Source organism: Cyprinodon variegatus, unplaced genomic scaffold (assembly GCF_000732505.1).
Source record: "Cyprinodon variegatus isolate N-32 unplaced genomic scaffold, C_variegatus-1.0 Scaffold463, whole genome shotgun sequence".
Taxonomy (NCBI): Eukaryota; Metazoa; Chordata; class Actinopteri; order Cyprinodontiformes; family Cyprinodontidae; genus Cyprinodon; species Cyprinodon variegatus.
In genome coordinates this window covers 460,180-486,099 of record NW_015150916.1, presented here as the reverse complement: position 1 = coordinate 486,099, position 25,920 = coordinate 460,180, and the positions used below count along the sequence as shown (strand labels likewise).

The 25,920-nt window shown below is 36.6% G+C and overlaps 3 protein-coding genes and 1 long non-coding RNA gene across 4 annotated transcripts in view; 2 read left to right on the top strand and 2 right to left on the bottom strand.

Annotated features, from left to right (window-relative positions):
- Nucleotides 1–4,145: 4,145 nt before the first annotated feature.
- On the bottom strand, nt 4,146–12,692 carry LOC107094101 (actin-related protein 2/3 complex subunit 1A). The gene is made up of 11 exons (XM_015389520.1): nt 12,438–12,692; nt 11,733–11,826; nt 11,371–11,475; nt 10,544–10,766; nt 9,966–10,073; nt 9,709–9,812; nt 9,512–9,620; nt 7,854–7,929; nt 7,583–7,776; nt 5,073–5,163; nt 4,146–4,990 (listed from the first exon to the last, which is right to left on the bottom strand). The coding sequence occupies exons 2-11, from the start codon at nt 11,794–11,796 to the stop codon at nt 4,952–4,954; spliced, it is 1,113 nt and encodes a 370-aa protein (XP_015245006.1). The 5' UTR covers nt 11,797–11,826; nt 12,438–12,692; the 3' UTR covers nt 4,146–4,951.
- A 2,733-nt stretch (nt 12,693–15,425) lies between these two features.
- Nucleotides 15,426–16,608, top strand: LOC107094098. The gene is made up of 4 exons (XR_001481650.1): nt 15,426–15,511; nt 15,605–15,697; nt 15,826–15,988; nt 16,108–16,608. It is a non-coding gene; the product is annotated as an uncharacterized LOC107094098 (long non-coding RNA).
- A 2,536-nt stretch (nt 16,609–19,144) lies between these two features.
- LOC107094093 lies at nt 19,145–20,098 on the top strand. The gene has a single exon (XM_015389508.1). It carries the CDS (start codon nt 19,178–19,180, stop codon nt 20,096–20,098), a length of 921 nt encoding a protein of 306 aa, XP_015244994.1. The 5' UTR covers nt 19,145–19,177.
- A 2,260-nt stretch (nt 20,099–22,358) lies between these two features.
- The window catches only part of LOC107094097 (ATP-binding cassette sub-family G member 2-like), a 12,417-nt gene continuing 8,855 nt past the window's right edge, over nt 22,359–25,920 (bottom strand). Inside the window, exons 12-15 of the mRNA XM_015389511.1 lie at nt 24,963–25,117; nt 24,754–24,843; nt 22,642–22,694; nt 22,359–22,561 (exon numbers count right to left, since the gene is read on the bottom strand). Of these exons, the coding sequence (XP_015244997.1) occupies nt 22,414–22,561; nt 22,642–22,694; nt 24,754–24,843; nt 24,963–25,117 (446 nt within the window). The 3' untranslated portion in view covers nt 22,359–22,413. The remainder of the gene's footprint in view (nt 22,562–22,641; nt 22,695–24,753; nt 24,844–24,962; nt 25,118–25,920) is intronic.

The following is a 25,920-nucleotide window of genomic DNA, read 5'->3' as shown; positions in this document are numbered from 1 at the left end:
AAGTTCAGAAAGGGAAGTGGAGGAGGGTATAATCTTACACATGCAGGAATCTGTTTTTTTCCCCCTGCAGGGGTTCTTGGTTTAGCATTGGGAATAGAAATTTAAGTATAATGGAATTTAACTTTTTTTTTCCTTCTTTGAATAAGTAAGGGGTTTAAAGGGTGAGTCTAAAAGGCCAAAAGAAAAAAGAAGGAGGAGCATGAAGTCAATTCAATTTTACACCAAAAGGCGGAGATGAGGAGTGAAGGGAGAGGCACAACACAGAAAAGTTAAAGGGGAGGGATGTGTGGGCACTTCTGCATGAAGAAAGGCTTTAAAAAAAAAGCATGGGGTCATACCAACAAAGAAAGCGCTTTGGCATATTGTGATCTACTTTAAATGAATTTTTTTTTATATATAAATCGAAGAGGTTTGTTTTTAAACCTAAATGAAACAGTTTTTTATGGTTTTTAATTAAATGCAAACTCAAGGAAAAAACATAGCACTTGGTACTATTTTTTTTTTTTTTGTGGTTCCTTTTTTATTTTGTTCAACAAATATTTTTTTTTGTATTTGCTTAATCCTTGACTAATAAAAGCATTTCTCTTTTTAAGAATTGTGATTTTTTTTATTCAAAGTGGACAATTTGGGGACAATAGAAGATGGTGTATTGCAAGGTAGGCTTATAGTTCATAAGAAAACAAATACCATTTTTTTCTTCAGTTTCTTATTCAAAAAGTATAAGAAAACATAATTGGTCTAAGTTCTTTTCTTTCTTTCTTTTTTTTTTTTACCCATGACTGCACGTTAACTTTGGGAGAGAAACTAAAGAAACTAGTCCAATTACGACAAAAAAAAGTTCCATAACACAAACGACCTAAGAGAGGAAACATTTCATTTGATATTTTTTGTCAGACTGAGAAAAAAAAAAGCTTTTTTAGGGTCACGTTTCTAGTGCTTACACTGGCCTAACACTAGGGGGCACTCTTTCCCTATCCTCTGTACATTCCAAACTAAAAGAGAAAATCTTTAACAAGTGATTTTTATTTTTTTTAGTGCTCACGGTGCTCCTTAACATTATACTGACATCGTATGAGGATAAAGGACTTTTCTTATATGTATACATGTTTGAAATAAACTAAATATTTAGATGTCAGGGATTCTTTAGATTACTGGAAAAAACTGTTGTTTTTTTTTTCAAATGCCAACTATTTGTTGAAATTCTATGTTTCTGTAAAGAAATGTCTAAGCATTTAAAGGAAGAGATTATAAACAAAATCTCTTTTTGATCAAATTTAAATATTCAAGTCTAAAAGTTGATTTTTGTCTACTCAGTCAGATGCAATAGAAATAACTTTTTTTCTGTCCAATATTAAACCAAAATCCTGAAAGATGATGTGGTAACATTTGTCTCCATTAACATACAATAAAATAATTAAAAAAAAAACTTCTGTTGGGATTTCACTGTATTCTGAAAACCCAAATTTCAGCTCCATCAGGCAGAGAATTTGAAGGAGTTGACAAAAAGTATTTCCCCTTCAAGACATGTACTGGACACTTAAACTAGTCTTTTTTTTCACATGCTGGCTGCCCCAGTAGCCTCAAATACTCAACTTTAGTCCACAAAAGTTAAATTTACTTCTCAAAATCAGGAAATGGTGCCAACATGTTCCAGCTGTTACCATAGAAGTATTAACATTGTTTAAAATATGCAAAAATTTTAATCTTAGCAGACCGTGTGTATTTTTGCAGAGTAAGGTAGCAGAAGAGGGGTACAGGCCATGCAATTTCTATGAAGGTAGATTTGGGTCTTTATTATTCAATAAAAAAAATAAATAAAAAAAAGGTTCCATCAAACAAAACATATTTTCAATTATAAATAATGCTATTTAAATGGAATTTAAATGATTTTCAAAGAAAAAAGTATTGGAACGCAGTATTGGAGACTCAAATAAATTACATTTGAACACTGCTGTTCTTTGATTAAAAATGGTTTTTTTTATAGAAGTCAAGTATTTTTTGTTTAAAGCAGCTTTTTTTTAATTGAAGTAATATCATTTTTTGATTGGACCATTTAATGGGAAGGACATTTTTGTCTTAATCATTCAATCAAAAAAGAAGTTGCTTCAAATGAACAAATAACAAAATCAGAGTCAGCAATGTTTTTTTTATTTTTTTATTTATGTTTATTTAATAATAAAGACAAATCTACCTTAATTCCCTTTAGCAATGATTTTTGAAAAAAAAAAAACTTACCAGGTTTACAGAAATTGGGGACAACTTTGACATATTTTTAGGGAAATAATTACATTTATGATTTTTAAATGTATTTTTACTTAACAGAATTTTTTTTTGGGGGGGGTGGGGTGGGTGTGGCCAATATGGTGACCTCTTGCAGAGCACATCAATTTATATGACCATTATAACTACAGGCCATAAATTTGAACAAAGCCCCCCAAAATTGTTTTAAAAGTTGGCAAAAATAGATTTTTGTATGCACTGCTCTTTCAGATATAATTTTTTAATTTATGTAGATCACGTTTAATGTATAGATTGTTAAAATGTACTGTAGGACATGTTTCGTCCCCATTTTTAAGAATCAGTGGTATATAACTTGTATATAAAGGAGCTTCAGGTAAGTTCATCATGTGTATATCTGTATTCCTCATCCATCTAATGACATGTTCCCTTTTCTACCAATATGCTAGATTGTGTATTGGCTTACTATTTGTTTACTTTGGTTTGATTAATTATGGCTGTCCCGGACATACTGTACAGTAGCTTAATGCAGCAGTTTCCTGGTGGAAGTTGGATGAACAGTAAATTTCTTAGGTTGGTAGGATGTAGTGATGTGCCTGGCCCTGTTATAGCCACATGCCTGCAGCATAAACGGATTTCCAGATCTGGTAGACTGCTCCCACAACCCTGTGTGCTGTCCTCCTTTTCAAAGCAATGTAGCTTCCAATCCACAATGTAATGCTGATACAAAGAGTGCCTTCAATCAAAGCTGTTTTTTTTTTTTTTTTTTAACATCAGAACACGTTTCACCATTTGCATCAAGTAACACAACTCTAGTTCAAACTGTAGTACACTTTTTTTTTTTTTTTTTTTAACATCAGAACACGTTTCACCATTTGCATCAAGTAACACAACTCTAGTTCAAACTGTAGTACACATATTTCTTTGCATCATTCTAGCAATATTTTTATTGCACTGCAAACAAAACTGCAGTCAGTGTACTAATTAAAAATTTAATATGGGCCAAAAGTTACAACTCACAAGTGATAGTGGAGATGAAATTGTAAATAAACATAAAAAATTATGTATTTACAATCTACAGCTTATGTAAAACCAAAGAGTTTACCTTTTAAAGAACAAAGGGCAAGGTCTAAACAGACCATTTACCATTTTACTGGAATATTTCACATATCTTTAAGTAAACAGCGGCACTTTTCCACAACTCCACCCTGCTCAGCCAGTTATGCAAGGACTGCTGTTGCTAGGAGAGCAGGGGTGAACAGTCCAACAGGACTATATGACATACTGTATCCAGAATGTTGCTTAGTGCAAGATACTGTGGCCTGGGACAAATGAAAGGAGCTTAAAGCGCAAACCTTATGAAAATATATTGATAACAGCAGATTGGTGTGACAATAGTGGGCCATGGTTAATGTGCATTAAAAAATAAGAAAAATGTATCAAGCCCCGTCATAAACAGATAGTACTGGTACTAATAATTATAATACCGTACAAGTCCAGATACATTTCACTTTATCATAAACCGTGCATGAGGACTGGTATAAAAGAAAAATATTAAAACTCTGAATAAGGTAAATGTTTGTATTTAATGTAAATCAGCTGATCAGACACAAAATCCAACTGTCCGGGTGCATATATTACAGATAAAACCCCTAAGTTTTAAACAACTCATGCAATCGATTTATACGAGGAAAGTGTGTGGCTGAAATAAACTGTTGTGATCTCATCTGGGAATGAGACTTGAAGCTTTAAATCCACCAATCAGTGAGTCAATGGAAATGCAAAAATCAACCACACAGAGCGCAGTGAGATGGACTGGAAGCAGGGAAACCTGCACAACTGAAGTAAAAATCACTGCTAGCCACTCAGTCGGAAAACAAACACAAATAAAGAAAAACTCAGATAAGTTGTGTGTAAATGTACTTCATCTTTATTTCATGTCTACCTCATGATCAGTTACATAGAAATCCTCCATCATTTGTGGATTTAGTGTGGTAGTTACAGAGCTTAGTGCTGGCCAGACCTGGTGCTGCACAGTTTTAAAGGCTGCTCCCCACTTCAAACATCAGATCCTCTACAGGTTTACATTAGGGCAACAGTCAACGTGTACATTAATAACCCCTGGTCTCAATCAAAAAGACAGTTTCATCTGTTAAATATTATGTACCATCCTTCAGTGAGGATCAACAATCGCTTTGCTGAGTGTACTGTTATTTAACCCCTTGACTGGAGATCATGATCAGATTGGAGTGAGGGGGAACACAGTCTGGATTTATTTATTTATTTTTTTTTGGGGGGGGGGGGATAAAACACACATTTTAGTGTTTGTCTTTTGGTACTGGAGGTTAGAGAACATAAAAAAAATACACACATGTCACATCACGTTTATTACGTGTCAGAAGACGTTCCCATTCTGCATCTGATTAACCTTCATTTAAAAGCAAACAAGAAAAAGAAAGTAGTGATCTCACACATCAGCTCAGTGAGTATAGTGTGTTTGTGAGCATGTAAAGGACAGGCCCAGAAGAGTGTTTAATGGTCTGATCAGTGCTTCAACAGACACTCGTTAGGGTGGTCAGTTATGTACTTTGCTGGCTGCGCCACACAAGAGGAGGGACAGAGAGAGAGACAAAGAGGGGAGGTGGGGTGAGAATTGGGGTGAGAAGAGGAAAAGTGAGGCAGCAGCGACTTTTCATTTATTCAAAAGATTTCTTCACATGATGCGGAGACCCTGGATAGAAGCTTCTAGACTCTGAGGAGAAAACAACAACAAAACATGTCAACACCAGAGGTTGTAAAGCAAAAACAAACCTTAAATATGTAAATAAGCTTACCTTGAAGTCCCAAATACTCATTGCTCCGTCAATGCCCGTGGTGCAGAATTTGCGGCAATCCCTTTTGTCTCCCTCATAGATAGACACTTGGCTGTAGAGGAAGAAAAATACAGGTTAGAGGAGAAGGCTGCTAAGTAAATGCTGTGGGATGTTGAGAAACTTGGTAGTGGTGGGTTCTGTAAAGCAGTCAACACTATTTTTGAGAATCACAGAAAGAGTTTATCTATTTAAATAAATAAAATCTGTATTTTTTTGGGCAGTTCAAATGCAGGTAAACAACACACCAAACTGAAGGAATTGGGACATTACTTCAGATATGAAACAAGAATAAAAAGGTATGAAGTCTTAAAACACATAAACTACTCTCCATGAGCATTTTTAATGATTTACAGGTTCAGTACAAAGAGACTCAGCTCAAACACATAAGTGCATGCTAGTCAGTTGTTAATGTGTTCTGACAGCAGTAGCAATATTCTTTAAAATTGGGTTAAGCTCATGTTAGCTTTACTGTTTATACTCCCAATACTAATTTTGAGCTGAACCCAAACATCTACAGCCAGTTTGCAGCTACTGTTTACCATTTTGTATATCCAGGATTATATTTATACGATTGTCAGTTGATGACAGAGATGGCTGTTAGATTTGAAGTCAGACTTCAACTATTGCAGGCAACAGTGATTAGACTTGAGATAGTTCTATTGTTTTAGGCACAACCAGGAAGCAAACAGTGCATTCTTAAGGGCAGATTAAACTTCTGCAACCACACACAGCACATACGCTTGGGTCTGGTCGCCAACAAGTTTTGCTGGTATGCTTCTGCACCGTCGGTCTGGGATTTCTAGGGAAGCACAGCAGTTTCCCGCCAAAGTGCAAGGGGGAACCTATTCGAGAACTCGCGAGAACTTCGGCGGACGGTCATGAGAACTTCATTTTGGCAGAAACCTTGGCATTTTTATATAATTTGTCTGAAGCATCGTACAGGTGGTTGTACTTCCGAATCTCCTCAATTAACCTTTCGTCGTAGTTATCCATTGTTCTTCGGTTTTTAAAAATGGTGCGCCCCGGCACCGAAACGAGAAGGACGACCACACAGACAGCCGGAAAGGCATGCAAAGGCATACGCTTGAGGTCTGTGCGGGTTTGCGACGGTGTGACACGTAGTCAGGATTTTTTTTTTGTGTGCAGGGGGCGTGGTCGTGCACTGAGACAGGTTTGACGGTTGCAGAGGTAATGCGTCAGAAGCATAAATTGGACTTTAGTGGTTGGATTTCCTAAAAGTAGCCATTGGATACCACCCTCAAACTAACAAAAGCTGAGATAAACGTGCAGAAATGGTGAGTAGGAGAGAGGCTACAGGCACGGGGAAAGCGAGCCCTGAGCATAACATATTGCAGTCTCGTGGTACTAAATCTGCACCAGTAAAATGTGCGTGGAGAGCAGTTTATGTGCATTAAATGAAAGCTCTCGTATATGTATTTGTGTGTCTGCCTTTTTGGCAGATTTCTGATTTCATAGAAGAAAAAAAAGGTTACTTTTTTAATGTGCATCCTAAAGCTCTGCTGTGCATTGCTCTTAATAACAAAGATTGTTTGTTACCCCAAAAGGGATGCCACAATTTAGTTTTTGTAGAAAGCACTTCAGTAAATTTTGATATTTCAGTTCTGTAAAGATGGAAAAATACTCAATGAGACTGACCCCAATCTACCCAACTCACCCTCCATCTTAAGATATGTGGTTTCAGTAAAACTACCACCTAAAATCATGGCGCTAAAATGAAGGAAGGTGTAGCAGGGATAAAGGCTGTAGATATATCACTGCTAATGTAAATTAGGTGGATCTCACAGGAAGTATGCTGCATACAAAGAAGGCAGTGAATACGTACATCAATATGTCAGTCGAATAAAGACATGAATGTGTCCAACATGCCCCCGTATGAATTGAAATAGTAATAAACAATACTAGTGTTATGTTTAGAATATGACAAAATAAAAAAAGTTCCAGTCCTAAATTCTGCATAACCATTAGTGCTGCAGGCTATCAGGATAACATTTACTATTGCTGAAAACTCAGAGGATGATCTTGACTCTCTTTTTTTTACCATTACGGTAACCTCAATAGTCTCATTGTCCATCCCATTGGTCAAATGCACCGACGATTTGCAAAAGCATGAATGCATAAAACCTTTTAAAACTGTAGATACTGCGATTAATGATATTGCAATGACTGGGATTTGATCCAACTCAATCCTATCCGTTATGAAACAAAAGGTATAAGTAACCATGGAAACAGATCTAAGTGAGGAAGGAGCCAGCTTTCAGAAAGCTAGATTGACCCTGAGGTTTACTCAGTACGCTATTAATAATACTTTGATAAAAGAACAAAAAACAAATCTTGAGGATTTTTTTTTAACAGATATTCTACATCCTAGGTTTTACCTAAGTGAATTTGGAAAAAAAAAAAAAAAACAAAAAAAAAATAAATGAATGAATTAAAGTATTGTGTAGACCTACGTGATGCTATTCTGGTGCAGTGTGTCCAGGGTTGTGTTACGGTCCTCGGTGGTAGCTCTCTTGTCCATGTTCCTGAAGCGCTCCATGGCAGACATATTCCTCTGGATGCTCTGTTTGGGGAGGTCAAGCTTCGACACGAACGTCAGTGCTCCGCCATCGTCGCAACGGAAGAGCATGGGGCAACAGTCGTGGCCCTAAAAACCCGGATAGCAGATTAATATCATGGCTCATGCCTGGCTGGGCATTGTTTGTATCAGTGTTTAACACTCACCGCAGCTACTAAACTGTTCTCCGAGACAAAAATGACACCGAGTAGAGGCAGGAACTCTGTCTTCAGCTGTGAGGGACTAGAAACAGACACATTTACCAACATCAGATTTACTCTATTTAAAACAATTACAGGGGATTGCCATACAAATAGCATGGGTCACATCAATTCCTATAATCATCAAATGTAATGATTATTTCTCAAGCATTACACCTCACTTGGCCTTTATGAGCCTAGATGACATCTCAGTAGATGGGGTTTACAAGGACACATTAATTGGATGCTGGACAATGGTTAGCACTGTTTGCTGTAATACCAAGTACTTTTGAAAAACACTTTAATAACAGAGTATCATCATCAATGTGTACATGTTTTGAAAATTGCATGATCTGATTTTTTAATCAAACATATTTTGGTGTTATTTGATGGAAGCTGTTCCATGTGCGAGGACCAAAATGTAAACTTAAAAATTTGGACCTTTAGGATTAATTCCTCCAAATACCTCAAGAGAAATGTCTGCTTGTTTTTGCAAGAAAATGAATCAGATATGACTAAAGTTAGAGTTTAGCTGTAACACCATGGAGAAAGAAAAGTCAGACAGGGTTTGTTGAAAAGCAGACTGCTGCACAGTGGAGAGACATGGAGATACCATTCCCCCATACTGAGCCACTAACAGCTGGAATTTATTGGTGGACAAACTGGATTGATGATAAACTATGTTAGGCTTCATAAAATGTGACTGCTGTGTTCTTGTAACAGTGTTTTCATGTTTTTGCATCCGTGCACTCTTTGATCACTGAAGTGATACTTTACCCAAGATCATGTGCAAGAATATATGCCCCACTGTCAATGGTGAAAAAACTTGTAAATCTATTAAAGCATTTGCAAGGTAATCTCTTAAGACAGGCTCTCTGTCATTAACTGCAATATTTTTCAAATAAAAACCTATTCCTTCTTATGTTTTTTTTAAGCTAATTTTCTCTTTTTACATTTAAATTTGTTTTTTTTTTCTTTTAATTCCTAAATGTGTTAAAAGCTCTAAACAAATATGGAGAATAGAAAAAAACAATAGAAAAAATATCTATTAAATAGCCAATAGAAATTAAAATAAAGCATAAACCTAAAAACCACTTAAGCAAGGATTTTTCTTCTAAATTAAAGATGGAAAAAAGAAAGATGGAAAAATTAAACAAATCAAGGTAGGAATTTTTGACTAGAAATCATTGACTAGAAATACTGGAAACATAAAAAGTGTAACAAACTCTTTTCTACTATACTTCTATACTACAGTCTCAAAACCCCTGTTCAAATCAAACTCCAAAAGGTAGGACAGTATAAGAACCCAGTCTGTCCATCATAAAGGTGAAAAACTATGGCACACTTTCTATGACATGGCAAGACTGCCAGAAAAGAGGACAACAGAACCATGGAAGCTGCTTTTAAATCTGCAGACATCATTTCAACAGCCCAAAGACAGACCTCCACATTTATTTTCATTTCTTCTTAAGAGTTAAGCACCATATGACATCATAAAAAAATTAAACAAAATCTAGAAATGTTTGATATTTCAAAACTAATAAAAAAAAAAAACCACAATATTTTGGGAGGTAACAGCAATCCCTCTATGTGTACAAAAAAAAAACAAAAACCACACATCATACCTGGCAGTCTTAGAGCTGTCGACCACAGTGACGGTGCTGTCATGGCTGACCCAGGCCAGACGGTTCCCAGAGGCTGAGAAAGAGACGGAGTGGACCCATCCTCCTCCACCTACAGCATGGGGAAAGAAAAACATGCTGATGTTTCCCCCCCATTTTGAATAGACTGAATTTCCATTAATGAGGACAAAAATACTGACCTGCTCCACCAAACTCTGCTAGTACAGCCCCGAATGGCATTTTACTGCCCCAGGGTGTGGGGCCTGGTTTTTCTTCTACCTCCTTAATGTAGGCTGAGAAAACTCTGGAGATCAAGAAGGAGCAGAAAATGAAGAAAGAGACGAGGAAAATAAAATTAGCGGAAAACGGGGTTGGACAGTTTCCTTTTTACCATCTGCAGCTTTGCTTTTTTCTGTCTATGGTTTTTCAATCCTTTGTTACTTTATACAAACTGTACCTGCACTTGAAGTCACACGAGCCGGCAGCCAAGAGGACATTATTGGGATGCCAATCTAGACTGAGGATGGTGGAACGGATTGGCTTCTTTATGTGTTTGCTCACCCACCTGACCAACATGAGAAGCAAGAAGTTTAATGAATAAGGGAACTCCGTGAAAGAGACCCAACTAAATATCGGTACATCACTGTTGCTGCAGATGAAATCCTACGATATGCAATCTAAAAAAAAATAAAAAATCAAAGTCTGTACAATAAAAAAATCTGATCATTTTAATTTGAACATTAAGCTTAAGAACAGCACCAACTTCAGCATAAAATATTGCTCTAAGTGGATCTAACAGCAAAAAAATAGAAGCTGTGATTTTTTTTTCTTCTTTGATACTCTTAAAAAGGCAGTGAAATTAGACACCAACTCCAGCAGTGATAAAGGGAATAAAAGTAATAAAATCACAATTCTTCATAGTAAAAGAAAAGGGGAAAAAAAGTAAATAACCCCTACCCATATTCTGTTGCATTTTTCAAAACTTGAAATAAAGTAAAACTCCAAATTTTTTCAAAACTTTCATTTCATTCTTACCAATCATTCTCAGATTCAAAGTAGCAGACAGAGATGAGTCGAGCTCCACTGCCAACGGCAAACTTGTTCTCCAGCGGAGACCACTTGACAAAGGTGGCCGCCCGGTTGATCCTGAGGATGACCAGAGTGGGTTTCCACACTCCTTTCTTCTGAGACCACACGTAGGCATTACGGTCTGCCCCACATGTCACTATACGGTCACTTTTGGGAGCCCAATCAATACCTAAAGGAAACCAACAAAATAAAAAATAAAAAGATAAACAATTAAAAAAGACTTTAAAATAATAATAATAAAAAAACATGTTTATGAAAAATAATGATGCAGTTTGAGTGAACTATGTCTTTAAATGGAGGTCACAGGTAAACCAACCCTAAAAATAACACCAGTCTGCTCAAGTAAACCGGTTTTTATTTGCCTTCCAAATGTGTCTATTTGTATTAAATAACCAATGAATGTAGCAATATGAAAAAATATAATAAGCTCTACATTATTTTAGTATCTATAGAGGCATTTTTGTTTAAATAAAAAGATATTCAGATTATTATCATTTTATTACAGTTAGAGATTTGATCTTAATAATCCATGTGGGGATGAAATTGTTTTGATAAGAAGTAAGAAATATATATATTTCCTAAGATAGACAAGAAAAAAAATCTTACATTTTTAAGCTTCTTTTTAAAAAAATTAAAATCCAAAACTTAGAAATAAAATTTTGTGACTCTCCAAACAGCACAAACACACTAAATATAGTCAAACGATAAAATATCTTTTTTTTTTATTACTAACTTTAACACATTTATGTCAATTATGATGTAAAATAAGATACCTGTGATGTGTCCATTGTGCTCCTTCAGCTCATGAGTCTTCACCCACTGGTTCCCACTTTTCTTGTAGATATGAACTTCATGGTTATTTGGACTAATGGCGATTTCTGAAGGTAGAAAAAGAAAAGAAAAGCAACAAGTGTGATGAAAATAAGGATAACAAACCAGCTAGACCAGATTCCAGTGGGTGCTTAGACTGAAACCAAGCCCATCCTGACACATATTGTTCACCTTTTGTTACTCATTCACACATTAACAGCCGTTATTATTTGGGATTTGACACGCAGCCAAAGACAGTAGTTGGAATTTATAAAGAACAGTTTTGTTAGTGGTGTTTTTTTATACACTTTAGGTTCAGCCTTACGTGTCCTGTCGCGGTTCCACGCGTGGCAGGTGATGGGTTCCAATAGAAACTGATGAAGGGACATCTTCTCTGGGTGTGGTCCTTAAATGCAACTCTGCACGGCCACAAAACAAAAACTTAGTTAGCAGATAGCGACAGACAACTCATAGGGAGCGAACAACTAAACCGAAATTAAGCTCCTGGAATTACACCTGGCAAAACACAATATACAGCTAAAAACACAACATTAAATATTTAAGCATACAGAACTTTGAGTATGTTTAGTAGTAATTAGCTGAATTAATTGATTACACATAACTTATAGCACTGAACTATTGATAACTCCTCAAGATAGCACACATTAGCATCAGCGTACATAACCTACAAAAATAAAAACACACACACACACAGATATATGCAAAAAATTGTATGTATGAGCAACCGCGAAACTGGTTAGCTAGCAACGACGGGGGGAGGGTGGCTGTCCAGCGAAAAGTCTTTAACCTTATAAACACCTTATTGAAACTGCTAGCTAAAAAGATGGCTAATGCTATACAAATTTCTAGCCGTTTAGACGAAGCTAGTTTAGGTCGCTCCGTGTCTTTCCAAAGTAACCGTTTACTAGCATAAGGCCTGTCCTCCATGTATTTTCAGACCTCGGTGTTTCCTTAGAGCGGACTGCTTAGCTATAGCATCAAATCCTGCCAAACCCAGAGCCTAACTTACCTCGTCGGCCGGGGGTTGTGTCCGACTGTGCGGTCTTGTTAGCCGGCGAGCTAAGTCACACGAGCCTAGTGGGTAAAGGACCGAGGTTAAATCAGAGGTGGACTTGAATTCGCGGACTCTGGTCAGTCGACACGAATTCGGTCCACGAATGTATAGGGAATGTCAAGAAGACCAGGAAGGCGAGAGCGAGAGCATCCGGTGGCTAACTCGACAGCTAAACCCTCTTGATACCTGACTGACAGCTAGCTTAGCATCGTCACGCTAGTGGTTACATTCAAAGTGAACAAACCCGTTCACAGCGAATGTTTTTACAGCGAGCACAGCCTGCGCGAAAGAGCGCCCCCCGTGGCTCCAATGGAAACATGCAAATCGACCTAACACTTTATGATAGATAGATAGATAGATAGATAGATAGATAGATAGATAGATAGATAGATAGATAGATAGATAGATAGATAGATAGATAGATGTGTTTAAAGTGTAACTAATCTAAAAATCAACAATTTTTTGCATATAAAGAGAATAAAATTGCCTTTTTTATATTGATTCTGTGCAATTAACATTTTCAAGCGAGATTTTACAGCTCTGCAATATTTTCTTCAAAACCATATGAATGGCTGAATAGTAATTATTTGGTACATGCTAGAATAATAAACATGCTAATAAAGGACATATGGTTTCTGAGGCCTTCTTTCTGTTGGGTCTCACTTATAGAAATCTTCATATCAACAAAAGTTGGTTCACTAACTATCTTGCTGGAATAACTTGTTTAGGGATAATGTCTATCAGCCTTTCTGAAACACAAAATCCTGGGTATGAAGGGATTTACCCCGAACTACTGAGTTCTCACTTATCCCCTTTCTGAATTGGAGCCCAACTAAGGCACCTTTTAAAATGGTCAAGGCTCAGTCCGTATCCCTCAAATCAGTAAGGACACTTAAGCCAAGGCAGAAATGGTGGAGACGTAATAAGCGCTGTCTGAACAATTCTGGTAGCAAGGAGCTAAGACCGGGTAGCAGTATGCAGTTGGCATAGGGACCTCCTGACCTCCCTAGCTGCCGCCCGTCCACGATCCTTTGCATGACACCCTGTATAAGCAGAGCCTACCTCATGGAGGGAGGGTTTTATAATTGAGAGTTTGATCCCTGTGCTAAATTTGTGTAGCTTTTGTTCTTTTTCGGAAAACTATACTCCCAATTTGACCAGCGTATTCATGTGCTTGTCTGCCGTGTTCCTATGTCGAGCCAGGTGTAAGTAATCAATCCAAATGCAGGTCCACAGCTTTCTTCAATAGACCATGAGGTAAAATCACAGAATCGTTGATTCGCCAAACAATTGCAAACCGACTAAATTCTTAAGTAGGCAAAAATATGATTTTCCTAAACGCTTCTACTGACTGAAAACATCATAATATAATTCTCAAACAAACAACCAGCACCTTGAAAAATCCCCATTGGAAGCTAACATTGTAACAGTTGTCACAGGTTTGAACTGTTTTTGTGGTTTAGGTCTGTGACCTGAACGTGGGAGACTTTGGATCAGGTACTGATCCATGGCATCTGGCAGAAGCAGCAGATATGATTTATCACCATTATTGCAACTCATTCTGTCATTTTTCATACAGAGTTAATGTGACTGGCAGCAGGCAAAGATGAAACTTCAGAATATTTTGCAGACAAGTATCTGGATAAATGGTTGACTATTATATAATGTCTTGCACAAATGACTTAGAAGGTGCCTGCAAACATATTTTAATCTCTTACCTATTATTGGTGTTAAAAAGGGCTCATGTGTAGCACAGAGGCTGCCCCATCATCTCCAGAATTAACACCAACAGTAAACTTTGGCTCAAGCAAAGGATGACCTGTTTTAAAAGGTGTCCAGCGATGGAAAGGTCATGGACAGAGCCCTAGCCACTCTGCTTCCATGTTGCTGAAGATGCGGTCAGCATCACAGCTCATCTTATGCAACAAAAGGCATTCTTGTAATGTCATTCACATAATAAATGTATGTATTTGACAGGCCTAACCAAAATTCACTCTTCCCTTAATAGTAGGATTGTCTGTTAACAAAATCCTATTCACAGGCTTCAGAGGAGCTTGCAGTGTTACTATTAGGAAATCTGCATCAAAATAAAACTACCGTAAGTAATCCACCTGTTCCAAAGTTTATTTTGTGATGTGTAGCCTAATTCATATTACTTGCAATATTGTAGAATCCCTCCTTGATAAAGTTCATTCTTCTGTGGCCAGGAAAGGTTATAAAGATGTGAATATATATTTTTAATGCCAACTACACACTTCTGATAGTTTGACAAATAGTGACTAAAATAATCACAATATCCCTCTACATACAGGAACATACCACTAGTTAAGTATCTGAGGCCAACAAAGGTCATCCATGTAGGAGTCAATGTTTTGTTCTGTTGTGTATATTGCTCATATTTAGACCAAGCCACCTGCACACCCACTGGATGCCATCTCTAGAAAAGTGGAAACGCTCATACAAGATTGTTGGTAAAACATAAATGAATATGGGCACATCATTGTAAAGAAAGACAAATGTATTTGGAGCCACTTTTATAGCCTGACTTGTGTGACAATATTGCTTCTTTATCAGTTATTTTTCTTATTCCCTCAACACAGCAATAGTCTATTATAGGCAGTCCTGTCAATCTTAGAACAAAAAGCTCTGAAGTCCACATATACATTTATATTAGCCTGGTCCAGACAGCCTAGAAGCACAGAATAAGCCTCATAATAACTTATGTGGTACTGATGTTGTGGAACCGAACTGAGGCTTAATTAATGTCTGGAAACTCTTAAGCCCTTATTTTGGTTTTGTGAGACATGCCTCTGTTTCCTTACTGTTTGACACATGCTTCACACCCACACAGTCTGAGAAAATCTTAATTAGCTTCACCTGGTAGGACTTCAGGTTTGGCTACTGCTGAAAAAAACTTTAAAGCACATGTGGTGCTCTTCTCTTTGTAGTGCTCCACTGAACTTTCCACATGGAGATGTTGCCAACATTGGAAGATTCATTTCCTGCACCGCCGCCATATTTTTTATCAGGTAAAGTTCATAAAATATGGGCTGAAGCACGTTTATAAATCAGATGGATGTTTTAGTTAAATTCTAACTTTCCTTAAATTTCTCAATTAAAAGATGGTGCCCCAAAGAAAACTTCTGGCGTTTACATAGTCAACCCCTGTGATAAACGGCCTCAACAGCAAACTTCCATTGGGCCACCTTCTGCAGGTGTGTGTCTTTGTTCTCCAGGTATAGTTTGAATTTAAAAAGAAATCTGAATCTTGCTGATTGGTCAATCTGATCTTTAAGTTTTTCCTGACCTTAGTTAATCTCCATGTCCTTATGGTTTTTATTAGACCCTGATAATCCTCTAGTAAGGATCAGGGGACATAAGACTGACCCATGTCGAGCTCCAGCCCTGATGACTTGCAGCTTCTGTCAAAGTCAGGTTACCACGGAGGTCACTTTCCGAGTGGGGACTTTTGCTTGGCTAATGTGTTTCCTATTTGTGCTTTGTGGGTAAGAAATATGCATTTTAAGACCAAACCTTTGCTTACCTCATTAGGTGGAACTGATCTGTGTGTGTATATGTGTATATATATATATACATAACTCTTTTTTTTTTTTTTTTTTCACAGGTTGATTCTTGGTTGTTGCCTGATTCCTTTTTTTATAAACCACTTCAAGGATGCCTGCCACATATGTCCACATTGCCACCATGTTCTTCATGTGGAGAGGAGGACATTCTTCAAATGATGACTCCTCAACCAGCGTGTTCAAGTCAAGTTTTATGTTTGGTTGTGTAACAAAAAATCCCTTCAGTAAAACTGCAATATTTAAATAGATTTTAATCTCATTTAAAAAAAAAAATATGAATAAATGTTTTTCTGTGACCTAGTCTTGGCTTTTTTTCAAAGAAAAATATAAACGGTACATTTTTATGGGTTTTGATGTTGTACTTTTCCATGACCAAGTTTGTTAGCCTGTCACCAGATGTAATTATAAAAAGGATTAAACAATTTTCTAATGATTTTAAGCTTCTACCTGAAGTAGCTGTTGAAAAAAAGAAATGAATCGTTACACCGTCTGCCATCGGAAGATTGCAAAATAGAACTGCTTCTGCAACCTTTAGGATAAACTTCTGCCAAAACGTGTGTGTGTGTGTGTATATGCATCTATATTAAATCCTGATGCTAGCACATTGCAAAGGAAATGTAAAAGTGCAAACCTTTCTAGAGATTTCAGGAAAAAAGGTGAGATTAGAAGTAAGTGAATGTCTAAAAGACAAGGGAGGCCACTGGATCTGCAAACCAGTGAAGATGAGGAAAATTATGTCTTAAGAGATTTCCATGTCGGACTGCATTGCAGAAGAAACTGAAGTCAGGGAATCTGGACCATCTGAAATGTAATTCTCTGTATAAATTCAGTTGAGGGTGATTAGATTTGGTTTTCTTTGAGATGTTTTGCTGCCCAACACAATTGACGTTCTCTCCTAAAAGTGATGACTGAAAACAGTCCTGTATGGTAATAATTCTTTTTGGAGCATTTTTTTTCTTGACTGGCCTATACCAAAAAGTTGTCTTTGTTTTTAGAAAAGAAAATTATGCTAAATGTTTTGCTAATTTTTTTTTCTTTGATTCTATTTCAATAAAGATCTCCAGCTTTATACAGGAATATGGGTTTTTCTACCCACTAATATCAATGACTGCTTCTTTAGCAGGGCAGTGGGAGCGATTTAGCCACATGGTCTCGCCGTGTGGACACGTAAGGGTTACACTGAGGATGGAAGCCCTTCTGTAAACTGCTAGTCTAGTTAAGCTAAAAGCAATGAAAAGCCCTGCCGTCTAAGTCAGCCTACCATTTGTACCATACTGTGGATAATTAATTTTGTCGGATAATTTTGTAATGGCAATATTTTCTACATGTTTTTTAATATTTCATTTAACAGTTTCCTAAAATATACCTGTTAAGTTGTGCTTAAAATGTTTGGTTAATTCACTCATATCTTTTATAACTATTTTCTGTTTCTGCTGATCTATGCTTTAAGAAATCTTTATATAGTGTTGACTTTTATTTTATAGGCATTCTTTTGTGATCCACGAAGACTTTGAATATTTACCTTTTCTTGTGTATGTTTTATTGGACATTCTTTATATGTTTCTTTGATGTTTAGGAATGCTTCTAAAGCTGAGCTATGGTTTTTCCTGATATATTGACTCCAGATTTAAACTAAGCAGATCTTCTCTAAATCTAATCATTGATTCCTCTGTTCTTATTATTTTGTACCTGTGTGTCATCCTTACCAGTTTGCCTTTAGCAGTTGACATAGACTACAGTATAGCTACCAGGAGATGGTCACTCATATCCTTATAAGATAATCCACCTATTGTGTTATCAATAAAGTTTGCAAAAATATAATCTATTAATGTTTCCTTTATCATTTATAAGTTACTTTATGTCTCAGAGTTCTGTAGACATACACAGCAATTCCTTCACCATTCATGTCCACTGTGTTCTTATAATAAAATTCATATCCCTCCAGCTCAAAGTCCATCCCCTCCTCATGACTGATTCATGTAGCTGATTATAGATTACAAATAAATGTTTTTAGTGACCTTTGACTGTGCCATCTATATATTTGAAGTCAAACTATTCTTCCTTTTATTATAATTATTTTATTTTTAATGATCTTGCAATAGGTTTTTCTCTCTGTGCAGAATTTTAAACTGTTAACTGAAAAATAATTCATTTTAGTTTGTGGTCCAAGTGTTTTATTTGTTTTACTCATGTTTTCAGCTGTACTTGCTTTTATTTTGCTTTTATTTACCTTGTATTCTATCACTTGATTCTTGAAAAGCACTTTTAATTGTCTTTGTCCTGAATTGTGCTATATAAACTTGCCTTAAACAAATATGTGTTTTTAACTCCAACACATAGAACACTACTGACACAAAGTCATCTCCAATTTGCTTATAACTGTCAAAAATATCAGTGGATGTTCTTAGGTTCTGTTCTCTGAAAGGATGAATTAAGTTCGAACTTTTTGGTCTGGTTTGTAGCAGATAGAATGATACTAGACTGTATGACCACAGTTAAGCACATTGGTGGTCATACTCTGGCTTCTTTATTTTATCTGGTACTTGAAACCTGCAGGCTTTGGAGGTCAAGTTGGATTCGATCAAATCAGAACATCATAGGAGATAATCTAATGCAATCTGCTGGGAGGCTTGAGTTTGGTGCAGAGGTCTTGAAATAAACTTTTAAAATACATCTAAAAATATGTGTTTAATTAAAAGAATATATATTTGTCAATCAATAAGTTCAGTTATTCCAGTTTTTCCACTATGGTATTGTTTGCTATTTTTTTATTTAATCTGCTCAACAGGGGGAAGTAGGGAGTGTCTCTTCCACTCTGTTAAAAAACAAACAAACAGCCAACCTGGATTAATGGCTACATGTGCACTCTGTGTGTACTAGACATGCTCCCGCTGATCACACTGGAGGATTACAACTGTGGGTTTATTTTAAATCTTTGAGCCTGGGAATAATGTGACTTTTCCTTCACCTCCTCTGAGGCCATAGATATCCCATGAAGCATGCTGCACCACGCCCTCTTTGCTACTCGGATATAAAACGTCAAGATGCTTTCATTCTCTGGTGGACAAGAAGATCCAAGCAGTGATGAACTAGCTGCCAACTGACCCCTGCATGGCTGACGATGCTTCAAGGTATCCTGCTTTTCTCGTTGAACTGATTTCCACCTTGACACTTTCTTTCTCTCTCAACCAGCAGTTTAACAGGAAAACGGAGCTTCTGTCCTACTTGCTCCTTTGTGTTTCCAAAATGCCGTTCATTCCACAACTTTCGATCACACAACCTGTGTCAGGGCTAACTGGAAAGGAGAGACCTGAAAATGCATCATCTAAAAGCAGCGGACCAAGGAAGAAAGTTGCAAGAGAAGGCAAAGCAAACTCAGTCAAGGAGAGACTGGCGTTAAATTTAAAGCAACTGGGGAGAAGGAGCCAGCCAAGCAGTCATCTAACCTCAGCCAGAAGAGTTTCTTTAGGGGAGCTGCAGACAAACAAAAGAGAACGATTGCTGCAGTTGTCTCAAACTGACAGCCCCCGTTCCTCAAGCTCTGGGGAGCACAAACAAGTCAGCCACAACTCCAAAAATAATGAATCTGTGGCAAAGACTAGATCTAGAAATAAAGAGGAGATGCATTTTACACTAACGCTCACACCTGAAGCTGTTCTGCTGCTGCAGCGGAGAAACAGTGAGAAACACCAGCGATCATCTGCCAGAAATGCTGTAGGTGGACTCAGCACATCTGGATGCACCACTGACTCTAGAAGAAGAAGGCATCAGTCAATACCTCGTAGGAACAGCAGAGCTGCTGGTAAAAACAATCCAGATGCTCCACTGGGAGACATAAGTTCAATTATAAAAATCTCCCTCTTGAATGAGAAACACAAGTACGATGATGTGGAGTATGAAGATGAGGAGGACGCTGGTGTGGATGAGCGAGTGCTCCTGAAATGCACCGAATGGCTGCGTGGACTGGAGAGCACAGGTGTGATGGTGGGGAAGAGCCAGAGTAGGACTGTGAGCAGTTTGGATAGTTTTTAAAGGCTCTATAAAACATTTTTTTTGGCAACATTTGTCAATAAAAATAAAACAATTATATAACTGGATTTGATTTTAAAAATTATCTATCTATAAGCTTGAGAATGTATTAGTTTTGTTGCAAATGTAAAATTTTACTTGTTAAAAGCTAAGTAGATTAGTGTTAATAATGGTTTTAAAACAAAGAAGATCCAAGAGTAAATAAAATGCCCCATTCTGTACAGTTTTGACAAATGAACATATTTTTTGAATATACTAGTTACTAAAATATTTAAATTTCATTAAAGTGATGATAGCAAATCCCTTATAGAGATCTAAGTCTGTGCTATATTAGCAAAAGAGAACAAGAATTTATTTCTTATTGTGGAGATTAAAGATATCTGATACTAAAGTTTGCTGCTGAATGTTATTCTACTGTTATTTCTTATCTCTTTTATGCTTTACCTTTATGGTATTTCTGAGTTTAATTTCTTTCTAATTATGTCCTCTATCTTGCATAGTTTGTAGGCAAATAATGTCAATTTGAAACATATTATGAAATAAAATTTGTTTAATCAACCCACACAAGTTTTTATTATTATCATTATTTCTTTTTTAATCTGCAAGAAACATACATATGTGTATGTAGAGGTGGCCGAAGCATATATGATACCCAAGCTACATTTCTATTTGGTGCCCTTTGATATTGTCCATACTCCAATGATGGTAAACTTATTAAATATTATTAATATCATAATCATGGTGTTCAAAAAAATAGGTTCCATGTGGTTAAAGAATTTCATTAGTCATGAAGAGGTGATTAAGGGGGATTCTCAAAATTAAGCTTAAAATAAACCTAAAATAATGATCAAATATTGAATAGGTTCTGGATGCACTTCACTAACGTAATTACACTAACAGAACTAGACGGTAATGGAAATGGGATTACATTGCCTTTCAAAAATTAATCTTCAAAACCCAGAGACAGCCTTTCAGCATTTCATTTTTTAGAATGTTTTAAATTACGCCCTGCAAAACAAAATTAATAATTCAAGAAACATACATATATATATATATCTATATATATATCTATATTTTTTTTTAAATAAGTCTCTAGTTTTTGTTCGGTAGAATATTGCATCTGGAGGGTTACGGTGACAGCGGCAGAGCTACAAGGGGCGGAACCAGGTGATCTGATTTGTACGTAATTCACAAGCAGTTCCCGTCTAAATCAGAGGGTGGCAGCAGTGATACTCTCAAGTGGAATGTTTCACATTTCAATTGTTTGTATATTAACAATAAACTAACAGCACATAGTTAATAGTTCATTACTCACATCAATATGCTAACAATAGATAGAATAAATACAATTATGTGCATAAAATTGCGCTATTTTGAGAACTTCAGTGAAATTAAAGATAAATAACCAATTTTATGAAATGTATGTGTTACTATATGTAAATGTTAATATTATGCACAGCAATTATTGATAATAGTAGAGAGGAAAATCTTTAGGAAATGTAAGTATAAAATAAAAGTAGATAAGATTTTCTGCCAGAACACAAAGCTGAAAGATAATTTACTATATCTTTAATGTATAAAGCATGGATAATGCATGTAAATACCTGTAATTATTTGTTAGCAAAGGCCTTAGGAAAGTCTAATTTGTCTCTATTTGGAAAATACAGATGCTTGTTAATTTTGCTGCTGGTACAAAGCACATTGGTCCCTGCTTGGCCACCCCTATGAAAATGTTCTGAATACATTCTGAATAATTCTACAGTATTTTTTGTTCTTTTTTTTATTTTAACTTATTCTATTCTATTCTATTGGGAAGCTTGCTACTTGCTACAGACTTGCTACATGTCATACAAAATAGGCAAACATTAAGCCTTCTTTTTCTCCAAAGCATTTTTGGAGAGCTTTGTGCATTCACTGTTTTCATATTCAAAAAAGAGGCAAACAGGAAAAGTGTGGATTATGTATTTATTTTCTTCTTTGCAGCTAAAGTTAGCTCCATTACTGTAAGTAGCTTTGTGAGGAATTAGATTTCTGCTTGCCTCTTGTCAGACACTCCCCCGTGCTCGTATCGAGTGTGCTAAGTAGCGGCTTATCAGCCAGAGAGTCAAATGTTACAACACGTGTGTTTAGTGCGACTACGTCACTGAGTGTGAGATTGCACGTGTGTCATTAAACATACACATTTTTATGTTTTTCTGGAAAGTATTATCAGAAGGACAAAAAAAGAATTTTCTTAAAGTACATACTTTAAAAATGGGTCCACATCACTTAAATAAAAACACAATAAAATATAGATAGTTGATGATAAAATTAGCTTGTCACTTCCAGCGGTTGATTCGCCGCAGCTGCACATACGTCAGGATCATGCAGACAGTAATGATTCCCAGCAGAGCCACCTCGTTCTGCCAGAAGCCCCACACTGAGTAGTCAATGTCCATGCTCTCCAGAAATAGCTCCCCAGGGAAACTGCAGCACAGAAGAGACCATTATTATCATTGGGTGGATGTTTTTGTGGGCTTTAAAGGCGGTGCTTTAAACACACTCACATGGTTTTGTTGCTGTAGAAAATCTGGCCTTTCATTTCGTTAATATATACAGCCTAGGAAACAAAAATCAAGAATCTGTGTTGTTATCATGAAACATAACAAAGTTATAGGAGGACTTTGAGCTTAGAAGGCACACGTGATTCACAGACAAAAACCTGAGAATTACCCCCGGATAAATAAATAGACATGTTCTATATTCTGAAGAACAGAAAACAAAACAAAAAAGAAATCCAGACAGGTCAGGGAGGAAGACGCTGAGAAGCTTAAAGGAGGAGTAGGTTATAAAACAATATCATAAGCCTTGAAAGTTACAAGTAGCACTGATATGCATTTGTGCTATTCATCATTTGAAAAAGATAAGGCTCAGTGCAAATGCAGACTTTCAAAAAACATTCCTCTCCACCTACACAACACGCTGGTAAATAAAGCTATATGAAAATAAAAAAATAAAAAACTGGAATGGTTCTCCACCTCAAACGTGGCCTCTATATGTGTTGAGAAGAGAGCTTTTATTAAAATAAAGTTATAGGAGGTTTAGAATTACATTTATGTATAAGCCATGAAGGAGAAAGCAAACATTCGTGTTTTTCCTCCCAGGAATTTATTTTTTTTTTGGCTCAGTTTGCCTGTTCTTAAAGAAATCATTGGAATGGAAGTTTGTTGCAAAGATTATCGTACAATTGGCCTGGTACCACAGGAGATTGTTAAATACCAACCTACTTCTTTTAAATCTTATTTTGATTGGGGGGAATTTCTCTGTGCCGTTAGTGTCGTATGTTAGATGTTAATGTAGGAAAGCGTGAAATTATATTTGTTATTTATGTTTTTAACAAGTGTAAGTGTAATTTTTTAAGGGTGACTTTGTAACACCCATCCATCCAAGGACAACAGATGAAAAATCTAAATCTAAAACATTTACTTAATTAACATTTACTTTAATAATGTGGGGGAAGAGGTGTTTGTTCAGACAAGACAACATGTAATCATTTGGACCCACAAGCACAACGTTATGTCATGTGTCTTGTCATTTTAGGTCTACCTCGGGGAGGTGCAAGCTGCATACATGGGCCAGAATATGTTGACCCTAGAGGATAAGATGGTGTCTTAATTGCGTAATTAACTTTATCACATCAAGACTGCACCTGTCATCAAAGTAGACAAACAATATCAATAAAATAGGAACTTGTTGTGTTGCCTTGATTCATTGGATTTTTGTATGTGTCTAAGATAGATCACAAGGGCTCAAAGTTGTCAAAGGGGTCAGACTAGTAGAACCCCAACAATACTCAGAACTTGCAGGATGGCCCTTCTAACTTGGGTCCAGATAATGGTCAAAGCCCAAGGCAGACAGAGAGACATCCTGATGGAATAGCCGAAACCCTCCGGGTTCCATTGGGTGGGACTGAAGGACAGTATCAGCAGCCCCCAGTGCTAAACAGCCAGATGTCCCTGGCAGCAAAACTGACTGGCACTGAGAAGAAACAAAACAGTGGAAACTTAAAAGCTTTGCAGCGATCAGTAGCAGCCGGAACTCAGGAGGACAGAGGAAGGGAAAGCAGAGCGCAATCTGGCTTGGTGCAGTAGATCAAGGGAGTAGAGGAGGAAGGCATTCCCATTAGAGTCAAACCCTTTCCCTGTGGCACACTCATCTTGACACATCCAGAAGAACCGTAGGCTGTCAGTGTTTATTGTGCAGACCCAAACCATACACAAAGAAACACTACATATTACTAAACAATTCTCCCTTTCCACCACCAAAAATCGTGCCACAGAACAAGGTCAAGGTACACCTCCATGCTAGCGAGACCAATCATCAAACACTAAAGCCTGAACCCATCAAGCTGAAAACACAAACTATTATGAAGCACACTATTGGCAGAATCTAGCATCATAGCATGTGTAATAATGCATTATTACACATGGAGATGTAAATAGCACGTTCCCTTATACCTCAGAGCTATAAATTATTTTGTGTTGGTGTAACACATTAGACCCTAACAGGAGACAAATAAATGATCTCATTAAATTTTATAAAATAGGTTGAAGTTTAAAGATATAATGTGTGACAAGCTACAAGAAGTATGGATACTTTTGCAAAGCATTATATCTTACATTAAGCCCATAACTGAATATACTGATCCACTTCAACCAAGACAGCCAGCTCAGCATGGAGTTGAGATTGACAAGAAAACCACCAAATACCTAAACAGGAAAATGAAGGGACAAAATTAGGAACGCCACACAAAAACAAGCAGAATCAACTGTGCATGTTCAGAAACTAATTTACTGAAGTTTTTAAGGTATGTGCCCAGGAATCTTACCATCATGAAGACAAAGGGTAGAGCAATGAGGATGTTAGCCATCGCAAATGTTGATACGCTGGCAGAGACTAGGAAGGCCAGGCCAACGCCTGCTAGGCTGACCAGAGTCATTGTGAGAGCAAAGCAGAGAAAGGCAGTAAAGGCAGGCTTCAACCCTGGCAATGGATGGAAACACAAGTAAACAGGCCAGTATTGGTTTTAAAAATAACACAAAAAAAAATGGAGCAAAAATGTACAGGCAAAATAGTAATGGCCAAAAAAGTCTGCAGTGAGATGCATTTTGTGGAATATTTACTAAATGAATAGATTAGGGCTGAAACAATTAATCGGATTAATTGCAATTAATCGATTGTTGAAATGATCATCAACTAATTTAGTAACTGATTAATCGTTAACTGGATAATAGAGATTCTAAAACATGCCTTTAGCTGACAGAGCGACCCACTTAGAGCAGTACTTATATCAAAAGTGTAAAAAAATAAATAAATAAACATTTTACATTTAAGATTAAAAAAAAATCTTCTGTCAATATGCTCTATCCAGAACTCCTCAAGTGGAAAATTTTAGTTTCACTTAGTTTAATTTCGTAAAAAATCTTCTTTAAGGAACTATTGGCTATCTAAACAAAAAAATAATTAACAGATTAATCGATTTGCAGAATAATCACTAGTTACAGCCCTAGATATGATATATATTTATTGCACATAACCTTTTTTGACCAAGGATCTTATTTAATATAAAAAATAATTTGCCCTTGGATATGATTTGTATAGTCATGTCAAATCTAGATAGACTAAATTAATCAAATTAGTCAGATGACAATGAGTCCATTGTCATCTTTTGTTTAGGTGGGGCTGTCCAAAGAAATGTGTACACTCACCGGCCACTTTATGAGGTACACCTGTCCAACTGCTCGTTAACACTTAATTTCTAAGCAGCCAATCACATGGCGGCAACT